The 17,600-nt window shown below is 33.8% G+C and overlaps 1 protein-coding gene across 1 annotated transcript in view; it reads right to left on the bottom strand.

Annotated features, from left to right (window-relative positions):
• Positions 1 to 14,381: 14,381 nt before the first annotated feature.
• Positions 14,382 to 17,600, bottom strand: part of LOC143062577 (uncharacterized) — a 31,804-nt gene continuing 28,585 nt past the window's right edge. Inside the window, exon 6 of the mRNA XM_076234239.1 lies at positions 14,382 to 16,488. Within this exon, the coding sequence (XP_076090354.1) occupies positions 16,307 to 16,488 (182 nt within the window). The 3' untranslated portion in view covers positions 14,382 to 16,306. The remainder of the gene's footprint in view (positions 16,489 to 17,600) is intronic.

Here is a 17,600-nt window from a genome sequence, read left to right as displayed (position 1 = left end):
TGTCTGTGATGTGATAGCATTTACTTTGAAAAAAAGTCATCAACAACCTTTACATTCCAAAAAACATCGTGCTGGGTCACTAAAGGCGAGCATATACTTAGTTATAAAAGGCCCCGAAATGACAATGTAAATCAATTCAAACGAGAAAACCAACGGTCTAATTTGTGTATAAAAAATGAACGAACAACAAATATTTAATACATAAACAAACGACAACCACTGAATTACAGGCTCCCGACTTGGGACAGGCACTAACATAGAGAATGTGGAGGGGTTAAACATGTAAGCGGGTTTCAACCCTCCCCCTAACCTGGGACAGTGGTATAATAGTACAACATAGTCATTGCGATGTCTTACATGATTGTACAGATAGACAAACGCAAAATAAGATGAATTGTGTAAACTGAGCTATGATATATAATAAATAATAAATGACAAATAAATTTTAAAAACGTTTGGTAGGGACTAAAATTAAATTAAAACGTTGCCAAAAAATAAATTTTAAATGAATATGGTACTTCACAAAATGCAGGATATAATTATGTATATAAAATTTTTAAAAAATCTCCAAAGGTGGAAGTTGATTTTTGAATCACAGTATATTATACATGATTATTGTATTCTTTGGTGTATCAAAATGCTGGCTATCAATTGTAGAAAATGTGATAGAACCAAAAAAAAGTACTTACAGAGACGATGCTATGTCATTTTTTTACTTTGGTTTAATCCTAAAATGAATATCATAAATATACTTCAAAACTTCACAAACTGTGTAACGTTTTAACTACAAGCGAAATGAGGAGAAAAACAAACACATCACATATGGCGCTCAAGCTAATGCCGTCATTTTCATTTCAGACTTATCAGACATTAGATGTTTATCTACATTAAACATACGGTATGTGTTTGTCTTGCTAAATAAATATAAAAAGTGTGAAGATAATAAAAAGTTGAGTATTATTTTTTCAAGAATGGATCTTGGATTTGTCACAGCTAAAAGAAGAACTGAGGAAAAGAAAAGCAAAATAATCAGAGAGGAAGAGAGAAATTCATTGAAAGGTTATACATACAGTCCACCAAAAGTTAGGTACCACCTATTTTTATTACAAAGATTTTTTTTTTCATTTAAAAAAATCAGTTATTCCTCGAAAAAGAGAAAACACCCATGTAGCAATTCAGAAACGGAATTAAAATTTCACTGTTTATTTTTTTACAACAAAAAATCACCCATTATCATTAAAATTCTCTACAAAAAATCTTTGGTATGTTCGGCAAATTTCATGTCAATATTTGAGTCAATAGGATGTGTAACCACTTCTCTTCCGGTACAGTTTCATAACACGGTGTCTCATACTCTGTGCAAGCCTTCTGAACTAAAGTTGAGGAAATCTATTCCATTCTTCAACAATTGCCACTCTTCAATCGCCAAGATTTTGCAAAGGTTGATCACTGCGATTGAGATTTCTGACAATGGCATCCCAGACATGTTCGAAAGGGTTCATGTCTGGTTACATAGAAAACCAAAAGATAGTGTCAATCGCTTCTTGATCTTTGTACTCGATTACAATCATTGCCCTGTGTGGTCTAGCATTTTCGTCGATGTACAAGGGTATTTCTAAAAACCAAATTCCTGTATGTCTGTCCGTTCATGTTACCCTAGAGAATATGCATATCCAGCTTACAACAGTATGAGAAGCAACCGCATACTGTATGACCACCAGCACCAAATGCACGCGTTGGGCAGATGTTATTTTGGTCATAGTCAGTTTTATTTTCCTGCCAACCTCATATTCCGTCGTCTACTGGTCGTAACAGATTCCGACTGTCATCTGACCAGCTTCTCATGTTCCAGCGTCGATGGTCATTAGCCCATTGAAACCTGATTATACGGTGCTGGCTGTTAGGGCAGGTCTCTTGACAACACGACGTGCTCATAGGTTGCCTCTATGAAGTTGATAGACAAACGTTCGAACATTAACACAACCACCTGGAGGCCAGGGGTGTCTAAGCTGCTGGGAAGGAGTAATTTATTACAGTGGCGGATCCAGAACTTTTTGTATAAGGAAGGGGCACTTACTGACCTAAGAGGGCCCCTAGATCCGCCTATGGTAAATTGGTTGGCTTTAGCACGACGAATAATCAGTCTGTCATCACGATGGGTAGTTAAACGGTGTTTAAACATGTTGTTATTCCAGAATGAATAACAATTTACTGTTTTTTGGTATTTTTTTACTGAAATTGTCCCGTTTCTTGACAATGTTTTGAATTTTCGCTACGCAGCAAGGGGGTTAATAATATCAAAACAGAAAAGATAAGATAACGAATAAAAGAGTTCAGTCATTTCGTACATATTCCAAAAGGAAACTTCTTCCCAAGTATTATTATCTATGTTTTATTACATTTTATAGAAAATATGGATTTTGTGGCAAATAAAGCAAACTTTTTTTGCAGAAAATCTACACCTTTCAACACAAGAGATTTTCTTTATAAGATTATAAACATAGAATAATCCACAGGCACTTGTTTCTACCCATAGCTATAGGAAGCTCGACTATCCATATAAATAGATGGATAGTCGACCTTCCTATGGATAGAAACAAGTGCATGTGGATTACTCACTTCTTTGTCTGTGATGTGATAGCATTTACTTTGAAAAAAAGTCATCAACAACCTTTACATTCCAAAAAACATCGTGCTGGGTCACTAAAGGCGAGCATATACTTAGTTATAAAAGGCCCCGAAATGACAATGTAAATCAATTCAAACGAGAAAACCAACGGTCTAATTTGTGTATAAAAAATGAACGAACAACAAATATTTAATACATAAACAAACGACAACCACTGAATTACAGGCTCCCGACTTGGGACAGGCACTAACATAGAGAATGTGGAGGGGTTAAACATGTAAGCGGGTTTCAACCCTCCCCCTAACCTGGGACAGTGGTATAATAGTACAACATAGTCATTGCGATGTCTTACATGATTGTACAGATAGACAAACGCAAAATAAGATGAAATGTGTAAACTGAGCTATGATATATAATAAATAATAAATGACAAATAAATTTTAAAAACGTTTGGTAGGGACTTCTGAACTTAAGTTGATGAAATCTATTCCATTCTTCAACAATTGCCACTCTTCAATCGCCAAGATGTTGCAAAGGTTGATCACTGCGATTGAGATTTCTGCCAATGGCATCCCAGACATGTTCGAAAGGGTTCATGTCTGGTTACATAGAAAACCAAAAGATAGTGTCAATCGCTTCTTGATCTTTGTACTCGATTACAATCATTGCTCTGTGTGGTCTAGCATTTTCGTCGATGTACAAGGGTCTTTGAACGCAAGTGGGTGATTACCAAAATGAGGGACTACAATGTTTCTAAAAACCAAATTCCTGTATGTCTGTCCGTTCATGTTACCCTAGAGAATATGCATATCCAGCTTACAACGGTATGAGAATCAACCGCATACTGTATGACCACCAGCACCAAATGCACGCGTTGGGCAAATGTTATTTTTGTCATAGTCAGTTTTATTTTCCTGCCAACCTCATATTCCGTCGTCTACTGGTCGTAACAGATTCCGACTGTCATCTGATCAGCTTCTCATGTTCCAGCGTCGATGGTCATAAGCCCATTGAAACCTGATTATACGGTGCTGGCTGTTAGGGCAGGTCTCTTGACAACACGACGTGCTCATAGGTTGCCTCTATGACGTTGATGGACCAATGTTCGAACATTAACACAACTACCTGGAGGCCAGGGGTGTCTAAGCTGCTGGGAAGGAGTAATTTATTACAGTGGCGGATCCAGAACTTTTTGTATAAGGAGGGGGCACTTACTGACCTAAGAGGGCCCCTAGATCCGCCTATGGTAAATTGGTTGGCTTTAGCACGACGAATAATCAGTCTGTCATCACGATGGGTAGTTAAACGGTGTTTAAACATGTTGTTATTCCAGAATGAATAACAATTTACTGTTTTTTGGTATTTTTTTACTTAACTTGTCCCGTTTCTTGACAATGTTTTGAATTTTCGCTACGCAGCAAGGGGTTAATAATATCAAAACAGAAAAGATAAGATAACGAATAAAAGAGTTCAGTCATTTCGTACATATTCCAAAAGGAAACTTCTTCCCAAGTATTATTATCTATGTTTTATTACATTTTATAGAAAATATGGATTTTGTGGCAAACAAAGCAAACTTTTTTTGCAGAAAATCTACACCTTTCAACACAAGAGATTTTCTTTATAAGATTATAAACATAGAATAATCCACAGGCACTTGTTTCTACCCATAGCTATAGGAAGCTCGACTATCCATATAAATAGATGGATAGTCGACCTTCCTATGGATAGAAACAAGTGCATGTGGATTACTCACTTCTTTGTCTGTGATGTGATAGCATTTACTTTGGAAAAAAGTCATCAACAACCTTTACATTCCAAAAAACATCGTGCTGGGTCACTTAAGGCGAGCATATACTTAGTTATAAAAGGCCACGAAATGACAATGTAAATCAATTCAAACGAGAAAACCAACGGTCTAATTTGTGTATAAAAAATGAACGAACAACAAATATTTAATACATAAACAAACGACAACCACTGAATTACAGGCTCCTGACTTGGGGCAGGCACTTACATAGAGAATGTGGAGGGGTTAAACATGTAAGCGGGGTTTCAACCCTCCCCTAACCTGGGACAGTGGTATAATAGTACAACATAAGAACGATCTATAAAAATCAGTTGAAAATGGCTTAACTCATCAGATAGATAAAAATACAAGTAGACGTGAACGGGTACTTGTACATCCCAACAACAAAAAGAGACTAGATACAGATCTGAGAGTACTCGCAGTATATTCGGTACCTTTCGCACATTTACTTATCATTTATACAATTAATTATATATCTCTTTGATACGGTTCATCTATGGATACTAGGCTAGAACGTGACATTGTATATTTCAACAAGTATTCAATGTAATACTTCCATGATTTCAACAATCAAAGTTCATTTGTAGATCGGAATGTAAAATAAGTAACTTTAAGACTAGACTGTAGTAAAACATAAGTCACGTATACTACATTCCAAATTTATGTATTTGTTGGCAACTCACTCGAATTAGTTAATTATTGCGAATCGAATTCGGATTACATATGAACGCAGCATGGTTTTAATGAGTATATGCTGTATATGATAGATGTACAAAAATGTTTCATAAAAAATCCGTATTAAATAGCAATGAATCCGGAGTCCGACAGTTTGAGATGTAAAAAGTGAATGCCGTACCCAGACGAAAAGTCAGTAACATATAATGAAGACGCATCAATTGATTGCGATGATACTATTTGTAAAACCAATTTGATTGATTTTGCTGTAGGAATGGATCCAAATGCTCATTGCAAGCGTGTTTGTTGTGTATTTATAGCTTCTTTAGTAATAGAGGAATTGTAACAGAAGAAAATTGCACTCAGAGATTACAAACTTTTCATAAAAGTAAGCAATTTAACTAAGGAATCCCCTATAAAGATATGTGAATTATCAGTTAGTGCATTTAGGCCTATCAATGTTAATTTAAACCCATTGACAAGACCAAGCTCTTCAATTTACTATTTTTCAAAATATCTGCTTAAATCATAAATATGGTTCAACCTTACCCATTGTTCAACTTTATCCACCAGCAAATATTCATTGAGTTGTTACAGAACATGATGGCTTACTTTTAATTTCACCCGGAGGACAAGTGGTTGTCATCAAATTTTATAAGTTCAATAACTGATGAAGAAATTTCAAAAATTGGATCTTTAACATCGAGCTCAGGCAAGCAAGCCTAGGTAGAAGGCAGAGGCGGATTTAGAGGGGGGCCCAGGGGGCCCGGGCCCCCCCTTTTTGGGAAAAAATTTTGTTGCTTATATAGGGAATCACTGAAGTGTGACTGGAGCGGGCCCCCTCTTAGGTCAGTCAGTGGGCCCCCACTTATGAAAAATTCTGGATCCGCCACTGGAAGGAAGAGGGATGCAAACGGCTGAAATCCTCATCTTTTGGAACAATATGTTAAACCACGGCGAAAAAGATTAGGAGAAATTGGCTCAATCGATGACAGAAATTGTTTATTTACAAACAGCACCCATTTTACATTGGAAAACGTATGAAAAGTCAGCTTTATCAAAGTATCATGAACAGCAATATGTCGACAACGAATGTAGGTTATGAGTGTAAAAAGGTGTAAATTTTTAAAATATTTAGTATGATTATCGATAATTAATAGTCACTTCAGATTATTTGTTGATCATCTGTGTTTAACAGACTAAACTTTGAACATGAAATAATAAATATTAATGTTATAAAGATGAATGAAATACCAGATGCATTAGCAGCCCCACTAACATATGTTTGTTCTTTTAAGAACATTGACAATTTACTAATAAACTGTCTCAGGATAGTCTTAAGACCATTTCCACGTTAAGAATAACTTTATGATGTCCTAGCATATAAATATTATAGATTTTTTTTGTGTATATTCTTGTAAAAATAAAATAAAAGTAAAAATAAAATAAAATAAAAAAATCATAAGTTTGAATTTGCACTTCTGTGTCTGTAAGATTCGGACGTCTCTTAATCTTCTTACTCATTGTGTAGGGTTACGGTAGAGCCTTAATCTTCTTACTCATTGTGTAGGGTTACGGTAGAGCCTTATTCTTCTTACTCATTGTGTAGGGTTACGGTAGAGCCTTAATCTTCTTACTCATTGTGTAGGGTTACGGTCTCTTAATCTTCTTACTCATTGTGTAGGGTTACGGTAGAGCCTTAATCTTCTTACTCATTGTGTAGGGTTACGGTAGAGCCTTAATCTTCTTACTCATTGTGTAGGGTTACGGTAGAGCCTTAATCTTCTTACTCATTGTGTAGGGTTACGGTAGAGCATTAATCTTCTTACTCACTGTGTAGGGTTACGGTAGAGCAATACACAAAAAATAATTTACATGGATGTCCTGAGTTTTTATACCAAAATAACACGAGATTGCCCTATGATCTTTAACATCTAAACAGTTTGGCACTTTGAGTTCGTCTCATCTAATTATTTACAACTAAACATGCATACATAAATCTTTCTTTTTTGTATATTCTTGTTAAAATAATTACATTATTATACGGCGAGAAATCTTAGGATTACGATAGGACATCTTTGTTAAGATTATCTTAGGACACCTTCGATGTACAGTCTGAGACACTTTCGATGACACGGTCCCTGGAGTTTGTGCAAGAGGTCTTTATCTTAAAAGAAATCGACTGGTAAGGAACTGTAAATATTGAATATAAATTGAATAACGATAACTTCAAGTTTTGCTTCTTAAATGTTTGTGGGCTAAAGAATAATGGCTGTCACCGACTTACATTGACAGTTTGCTTGGACATGATACAGATCTGTATTTTGTGTTGAAGCGATGTTAAGGTTCATCATAACAAACGGACAAATATGGCTGTATTTACATGCCAAAAATTACTCTGAGTACAGACTTACCTGTGAACTTGGAAAAGTTTTAATGCCTGGCATCCACTAGATATAATAAAGTTAAATGCATTTTGTGTTTCAGAAAGATAAAATCTCTTTTGGATTTTGATGGGCATTTTTTTTCCTTCATGCAAAAGGTGTGAAAATTAACTAAGTTGTGGTACAACTATGAGATGCACCTTCAGGTAAAAACCCGGTTTGTATTGTTTTGATTGTCCTTAATTGACATGGACAAGAGGTATCTTCACAACTATAGGTGAGTTAAAGAGTTTATCTGAGTCAGCTGTGAGTGGACAGTATCAAAGTAATTCAGGTGTTTGTTTATTTTTGCACCTTCTGCAGAAAGGAAAAAAAATGCCCATCAAAAACCAAGAATCTTTCTTAAGCACAAAATGCATTTAACTTTTATATATCTAGTGGATGCTAGGCATTAAAACTTTCCAAACAGCACAGGTAAGTCTGTACACAGAGTGGTCTTGAGGTGATAATACGGCCATATTTGTCCATTTGTTATGATGAACCTTAACTGACTTTGTCTGTCGTCAAACCTACCACACGATTATATCTCTATGTATTTCACTGGGGTAAAGCTGATGACCGTAACTGCATTCACGGTCATCCCAAGATGTCGGATGAAAAATTAGGTCAGTTTCTGTATTGTCTGTTAAAGTGTTTCTATATCATTTTCTTTACAAATCATAACATTGAAACGATGTAAATTTATAAAAGAATCACTCGGAAATCACTAATTACTTCTGAGAAATGTGCATGAAACGGGAAATTCGATTTGAAAAAATCGTTAAGATGACCGTAAATCATAATCAAAATATTTTCAAGATGACCGTAACATAAAACAAGGATGACCGTGATTGGTAAAAAGATGACCGTAACTTGTAAAGGATGACCGTAATTTGTAAAGACTGACTGTAATTTATATAGGACGACCGTAACTTTTATAGGATGACCATCAATTGTAAGGAATATCCGTATTGTATTCAAAGCTTTGTTGTTGAGTTTGTCGATCTCAATAAGGGCTCGGTTAGCGGATATAAATATGTTTCATAAATTTCTTTTTAACCGGATTTTTGTGACTAAAATGTCGGTTATTGGTTTGGGGATGTACGGCGGGCGGGCGGGCGGGCGGTCGGCAATCAAATGTTGTCCGTGCATTACCTCATGAACCGTTCAACCAAAGCATTTAAAATTTTAATATGTTGTTACTAATAACTAAATGAAGGTCAAGTTCAATAATGGCGATTTTGACTTTTACCGTTCAGGAGTTATGGTTCTTGAAAGATTGAAAAATGGAGTTTCCAGTCGTGTCCGTGCATTTACGCATGCACTGTTCTACCTAAGCTTCCCAAATTTTAATATGTTGTTACTGATGACAAAATGGAGGTCAAGTTCAATAATGGCGATTTTGACTTTTACCGTTCAGGAGTTATGGTTCTTGAAAGATTGAAAAATGGTGTTTCCAGTCGTGTCCGTGCATTTTCTCATGAACCATTCAACCAAAGTTGTTTGTGTCATTTTGGTCTTTTCTGGATAGTTGTCTCATTGGCAATAATACCACATCTTCTTTTTTATATGTTGTATCTAAAGTTGGATGTAGAAAATGCATAACCTCCGATTTTTTTTTATCACGGACGGAGAACATATCGATCTTTTAGTTCAGAAATTTTCGTGTCTGCCCTTCCATTATGTGGATCAAGAAAAATACCCCAAAACAGGTAACGATTGTATCGAAAAGAGAAAAATCGAGTGCACCTTTTTATGTTAGGGCATGTTTGGGGTGTATATTTTGTCTTTAAAACGTACAAAGCAAGAGTATTTTATATAGCATCTCGCTTCAGATTCTATCATTATTATATATCAAAGCTACAGGTTGACTTTATAACGTAAAAAATGACAGTACAAAAAGATGAAATATATGGGTCAAGTGAGATACCTATCTAATGAATCACAAAAACAGAGTAGGTGTGTTCGAAGAGCTATTTTTTCTAAAAGTACTTGACGACAGTCTTTTAATTTGGATGATGAAAATGGATATCTTCGAAAAAATATGATTTTCTTGTGTGTGATAACTAGGGTTTATAATCTTCAACCACTGAAAATGTTTAGTCTGCCCTTCCACGAAATATTTAATTAAAATTTTTTTAAATGCTTAAGAATTTTCAAAAATTCCATCTGACATCCGAACAGACAATATTTTTAAGTTGAATCAATGCAGACAAGATCATTAACTAATGCTCATTAGCTAGTAGATACATTTGTCTTTTAAAATATAACTGACATATAACGATCGATCGTAATGGTGCTATGTGGATAAATTTATCAGTTTTCAAAATTGGCAGAGCGTCATCCCTACAATGGCTCCCATTTCTACGATTGTGAGCATGAACTGGCGTAATGGGGAGATAATTTTGAAGAAGTAGAATCCTGACTGTATGAATAACATTTCTGTATATATACAAATTGACAACGTTCCGCCTTGTGATACGCTTTTCGTACAATACTATTTTAAGGATCTACTTTGCTGGAGCTCACCTTCACTAGTTTATTCGAATGATATTTTCAAAATATTTCTGTTATTTTATTTGCACGACAAGATGAAAGACGATATAATATCAATGGGCGTACATGCAATTTTTTGGCATTTTTAAAAATGTGTATTTATTATATGTCATTAAAAGGAATCCCAGAAACAAACAAAAATCTTTTGTCGAGCAGTTGAAGGCTGTGCACCCCATTTTTTTTTATTATGCTTGTAAGGTGTCATTTTATCGCGCTTTTGTGGCATGTTTTCCCTTCCTGTTCATTTGCATGTCTTTTGGCAATCATTTGATACAAAAAGATAGTTATATAATTACGGATATTTCTTAGAATTGAGGGTCATCCTTTAAAAGTTACGGTCATCATTTACAAATTACGGTCATCTTAAAAGCAGTTACGGTCAGCCTTGTTATGAATCTCTGATTCTGTTACGGTCATCTCGATTGTGATTTACGGTCATCTTGGCGATTTTTTTAAATCGAATTTCCCGTTTCATGCACATTTCTCAGAAGTAATTAGTGATTTCCGAGTGATTCTTTTATAAATTTACATCGTTTCAATGTATGATTTGTAAAGAAAATGATATAGAAACACTTTAACAGACAATACAGAAACTGACCTAATTTTTCATCCGACATCTTGGGATGACCGTGAATGCAGTTACGGTCATCAGCTTTACCCCAGTGGTATTTGGACTATTTTAAATTCCTGTACTGCCTTTATCGTTTCAAAAAGATTCGAAATGCCTTTATATACAAACTAGCTTTCTTATCTTCTTAAACACAAACAAACAAACAAACAAATATTTTATTTGCCAATCATGGCGCCCAAAATGAGCAGAATAATTACAATATAATTTTCAAACATAATGTAAAATTATGCATGTTCAACTTCAAAATCAGAAAAAAAGAAGCTCCATAGAATATGGGAGAAGGAAAGTCATATTGATTTTGCGTTAAACATATGTTCAAGAAGATTTTTCTGGTTAGAATATATATGAAGGCCTTTTTAAAACGTTTTAAGTGATAATGCCAGCACAGAAATTAAAAATTGTCAACACGTTTTTACAATATACAATTATTTAGATACTATAACAGTAACGGCCGGCTTGGCTTTCCGAAGTTTGTAAGTAAAACTTATCGGACATTGGTGCAGCATTAATTCCGCAATCTGTACTTTCATAAATTTTAACCCCTTTCTATTTGTGTAGGTCCGATTCTATTTACCACCAATCAGGCCGATCCAGCCATTTTTGACCAACACATTCAAGTCCAACCATATGCCCCCCTCCTGCAAAAGCATTAGTTGTTAAAAAAAATGTCGGGGTTAAAGATGTTTGTGATCATTCGACCCTCCCTTTAACTGGTCAGTTATATTACAACACAGCATAAGAATAGCCTGCAAAAAAAACCAGTTATAATTGGCTTATCTTCTCAAATTTTCATGAAGCTCAAAAATAACTTGCATGACTACAACAACAAAAAAGTACCGATAAAGTAGTACTCGCCGTTAGGGTACAATTTTATATTCGGGGAAAAAGGAGGTGCTGGCGGAAGGAGTTTTTTTTCCGGATTGATCATTTTGTTTTTATCTCTGCCTACGCTTGCTTGTATTTTTTCTTTCAAAACTTTATTCGACTTTTATAAAATTGAGAATAAAAATCGGGAATGTGTCAAAGAGATAACAACCCGACCAAAGTGCAACTAAAAGCCTTTGCATCCTCAACAATCCTGCATTTCTTATGCACATTATTCTTAATCCCTTTCCTGTGCAGTCATTTACTTTGTTGATACCAGGCAAAAAAAATCATTTTAAAAATCCTCCTCTCCCTACTCCCCCTTTCAAAATCAAATGGTCGTCCGTTCCTTACTGAAAGCCAATGAAAGGACGTCATCAATAATAGTCTGAGATAGTATGATAATAGAAATCATTACCGTAAAATATTCGCGTACTACTGGTACAACTTGTTTTACTAACTGACTGAATTTTGCAGAAAGTGTTAGAGAAAAGAATTATACAATCTTTATATACGATCCATCCAGTATTCGAGTGGTTATCGTTTGTTCATGTCTGTCATAATTTGTTGGTAAATTGTTTTGTAATGCATTTTAAAGCCGTCAGTTTTCTCAAATGAATTGTTCAAATGTTTCACATCGAGGCCTTCTATAACCGACCATGCCGTATGAGTTTTTTTTTAATTGTTTAAGGCCGTATAGTTGCTTATAATTGCTTGCCTCCACATCCCATTATTTTATAATTATACATAAAATTATCAATGTTGCATGTAAATGAAGATTCTACCATTCCAGGATTAAAATATATTTGACCCACTTCTTATAGAGTTGACCACTTAAATTTAACATTGTTCACTGCTCAAATAAATGAGGTCTGAACGACATGTAGACCTTGCTTTGATATCATATATATAAGAAACCAAATATATATTCATCATAGAACTCATGATAAGTGAGACATTCACATTTGACCATGAACATGAGGTCATAGACAATGATTAAATGACAGACAGATATTTCGTTACACAGAGAATCTATATACAAAGTATGAATCATCCAATTCCTCTACCCTTAGAAATATAAAGACGAATTACAAAGTTTACGGTGTTGCTGCCGTCATGCACCATTAGATTACATTGTGTATTCTTCACATTCCGCGACTTACGTCAAATGTAATTCAAAGAAGAACAACTGGCCCGAGAACACAGTTATTTCGTAGTGCATTTCTTTTAGACAATAAATTCAAATTAAAAAAGCGCACCTGCTCTTTCTCAAAAAGATTTTTACAGTGTAGTGTACTACCAGTGAGAGAAATAATATCAAAATTATAGAAACTTCTACCAGCTCTAACTCAAAATATTGACAATTCTGTGTTAAGGGTGTGTAAAATTCAGTTTTAAAGCTTCAGACGTGATAAATTTGACCTTTTTCAACTGGACCAAATCACTACTTAACATAAAGATTCAGCACCCATATTTTTTAAACATGTAAATACATCCCCCTTCTTAATATTCCATGTATTTAATATCAGGAAATTAGGAAAGTGTATCAAATAAAACATGCAAGTTATACACTGTTTACACTAGGGACTAAGGACGATAACTACATGTCTTTGGACCAACTGAAATTAGTTCTCTAATCTAAACCTGGTCAGTAGACTTTCAACATTAACCTAAACCTGGTCCGTAGCCTTTCAACATAACAGTAGGCAATGAAACGCAATAGCTACTTTTAGCTTCAGGAAGTTTTCTATGTTGTTTCGATCTGATAAAAATTCTTATCTATATATATTTTAACTTGCCTCCTGTACATAACCAATTTTCCATAGATAATGTTTTTCTTCATGTCAATTGTAGGTCAATATAAATATAGGATCAATAAATCATATACATTACACTTGATATAAGTGCAAACGATGTAGTGTTTTTGATTGTCATTTTCATACCATTATCAGAAACCCTCCATCTTTTTCAACGTCTGTAGTTTTTGTCTTATTTTCACAAAGCAAATAAATACTCAGACTTGATGAATCAATCAAGTTGTTGGAACTAAGTATTATTTTAGGCCCAATCACGAAAACAAAATTTTATAATTTACCAAGAAAATCATAACGAACACCTTTTATCAAAAGACGTTAAAATAGTATTTGGGAGAGTAACTTATAAATGTTAATATCTAAAATAAACTAATCTAGAGATTACTTGTATCGAATTTTATGTAAAAGTCCGAATTTATTCTAGGTCAATGTTATTTAACAGCTGATTGAAATATACAGCATTATTCGAACCATGAAATATACAGCATTAGGACATCTCGAACCATGAAATATACAGCATTAGTACATCTCGAACCATGAAATATACAGCATTAGTACATCTCGAACCATATTAGACAACAAATAAATCAAATTAGTCCTAAATAAAGACTATAGTTTTAATCCTTTGAATTATTCGAATTTATTTTTGCTATAACGCATAAATGTAAGTGTGGCCAGCTGCCTATATGTTACGCTGCGTTTTCCTTGATTGTATTCCATAACTTGTCAATTTTTGTCAATGTATTAACGAATCTAAAAGGGATTATTCTCATTCACGCATTCCCTATTTCCATTCTCAATTTTATTTTATATTTGTCAGAGGAGTGGCTGATACTTTGATCACCTGAGATATCTTACATATTTTACAATGCAAGTTATACTAATAGTCATAATAAAATGGAGAATGGAAATGGGGAATGTGCCAAAGAGACAACAACTCAATTCAATACAATTCAAAGTTTTATTTAGAGTCGATGTTCAATAAACTACATAAACACAAGCTCTAGTGAGCTTTTCAAATCGACTTAATAACAAAATACAATACACACACAATACAATACATACATACAAAAGTCATGAAAACAACACAATTTTAAACATATAGTGCATAGTAATATATCATAAATGACATACATGTATATAAGTTAAAAGCATAGTACACTTAAAACATAGCACTAGTTAATAATAAGATTGCACAAATCAAATAATGACACAAAAAATAAAGAGAAAATTAAACACAGACATGAACCCTATATGCATGCACTGCACTTGCATGAGCTGTTACTTCGATCCCATGTTTTTACCAATGTTTTGAATTTGTCAAAAGATATTTCCATTCGACAATGGTTCTGTAGTTCATTCCAGATTTGTGCAGCATTATAGTGAAACGATCTTAAGCCATACTTAGTAGTTCGGACTCTTGGTAGTACTGCTGTTTCCTGTGATCTTAAATCATGATACTTGATAATTTGTATATCAATCAAATCATAAAGGTAGCTCGGACTTTTTTTGTGAATTATTTTAAATGTTTCTATTGAAATTGTTTTTATTCTTCTTATTTTTAAAGATGGTAATTTAGATTTTTCTAGCAGTTTTTCGCATGGACTATCATAATCTTCAGAAATGAATCTTAGAGCTCTTTCTTGATTTTTTTCCATTTTAAAAGAATTTTTGTTTCTCTACAGTAGTGCCAAATTACTGGACAATAGTTAAAATTCGGAAGAATGAATGACAGGTATCATGGCTGTTAACATACCTAGCCTGTTTAAATATTTACCCATACGTTTTAGAATATTTAATTGTCTTGATGTCTATTTAAGATATATGCATGATTGTTAAAGTTTAAGGCCGAATCTATAGTAATTCCAAAAAGAAAATAACTCGACCAAAAAAAGCAGAAAACAGCGAGAATATCCCACACCCAGAGGCGTGCTTCAGCTGGCCCCATAATTAAAAATGTGTACTTGTTCAGTGATAGGATATCATACCAAACTCCGAAATATATAGATGAACTAAATTTATAAATCATACAAGACTAAAAAAGTCCAGAGGCTCCTGACTTGGGACAGTCGCAAAAATGCAGCGTGGTTAAAAAAAATATATATCTCAACCCTTCCCTATATATACCTCTAGCCAATGCAGAAAAAAACACACAGCTATACGTATAATAAAACTCAGATAAAAGAAGTTCGTGTCCGATATCAGAACAGGTGAGAAAAGAAACTAAACAAAATGAAAATGATGCATAAATTAACAAAGGACTACTAGCAGTTATTAAATAAACAGAGAAATAGTTTTATTGGGTCAAATATTAACATTAACAACTCATATACAACAATATAAAGCAATACCAGAGATGTTTAAAACATAATGTAATTATAAAATCTAAAACAAATGTTGAATAAATCTGGATTGCCCATACAAGGGGTCCATTTATGTTACTTTCTTTAATGAGTTTGACAGATTTTAAACTACTATAGTTCTGTTTTTTTGATTATTAAGAGCTTCTAGTCATTTTAAAATTGATTGATAATGACATAGTGTAGACATTCTCCGTTTCCATTCTTAATTTGTATTCAAGTATTCAATAAAAAATATGAAATTCGTTGCTTCCCCTTTCTTACGGGCAATCTTTGCCGATTATACATTTTCACTACAAGTTCATGACAGCATGTATGAATCTAGTGTATAAAAATCCTAGTGAGTGGTGTTTAGATATAAAAGAACTTTCTATACAGAGTATCGTCCTGAACATGCATGAAATATTTGCTACTGAACGTTAAGCAACTAACTATCAATCAATCTATGCAGAATTGGTTTATAGTTGACTTCAAAAATTATCTGAAGACAAAAGGTAAAAATAACTACAGTAAAGAGATATAAGCATGTTTCAGCTCACATCAACTAAATAATACATTCATTGGAATATAGTTTTGAAAACCCAATCACCAAAACTAGAATGGTCAATTCATAACATACTAGAAAACAACTTCCGCCACTAGTGTTTGGCGATTCCCTATGATCCATTGTTGATATCGGTATTGTAGTAACGTTAGAGCTGCAGTTTGGAATTGATTTGTCTTCCTCTGAAATGCATATTTGTTTTTCAGATCATATAATTTAAAAACAAATATAAAGATCTCACAAAGTTATATTTGCCTAGATAGTAGTCACATTCATGAAAGGGAAGGGGATTGTAGTTACGACGTAAGGAACATATCCGATATCATTTGTGAAACGGTTATTCCGTAACGGTCAACCAACTCGTGAAAACTTGGAAACTGCTTTATTACCAAAAAATTATTTCAAGGTTTAACTTTAAATTTGTTCTTATCCCAGGCATAACTTTTTGAAATTTTGGGTCCTCAATGCTCCTCAACTTTTTACTGTTTGGGCTCTATAACTTTTTTGATCTGAGCGTCACTGATGAGCATTATGTAGACTAAAAACGAGTCTGGCGTATTAAATTATAAGCCCGATACATTTGTTAAAGTAAAATGAAACCTCAAATTAAAAATAATGATGCTTATGTTTTTTTATTACAAAATAGATAATTGTCATTATTTAACTTGTGTACATATACATTTTTTCTGAAGAAAATTTTTCAATTTGTCCACATTTAGAAGAAGTTTCCTTTTTTTAAATTGCTTGCTTCCAGAAACATATTTTCCGTATTCAAAGTGACCCTCCTCGTAAAAATTCGGTGATCGCAATACGCATGGATCTGTCAATGAAATAAACTATTATCTGATTGTACATGTTAAACGCGTGCTCAATATCCATGCTTCTTTGTTGATTATTTACTATAAGGTGACAATCGGTAAACTACGGCTTTAAAACACGACAATTAATGAGCTGCCATATTTTTACTTCATAATTAACAGAGAGAAAAAAAAGATAAATCATGCACAGAAGACTAAGTTTGTGATATATACATGCATTGGTTCAAGAATTGGATAACCATTATTTTTGACCAGTCACTCGTTTCATATAATTTTAACTATATTTAATAGAATAATATTCATTGTTAAATCAGGTAATTATATTGTGATATTGTGATGGACTAAAACTCTGCATATCTATTGTTCGTTATATATTGTAGACAGACTGAAACTATACATATCTATTGTGTTGAGATATCAATCTTAATAACAATTCTTGTGCAAACGTTCTTTCAAAGTTTGTACGCTGGTCAATT

Source organism: Mytilus galloprovincialis, chromosome 2 (assembly GCF_965363235.1).
Source record: "Mytilus galloprovincialis chromosome 2, xbMytGall1.hap1.1, whole genome shotgun sequence".
Taxonomy (NCBI): Eukaryota; Metazoa; Mollusca; class Bivalvia; order Mytilida; family Mytilidae; genus Mytilus; species Mytilus galloprovincialis.
Note: the sequence above shows the minus strand (reverse complement) of the source record. Positions and strands in the feature narration are given on the sequence as shown.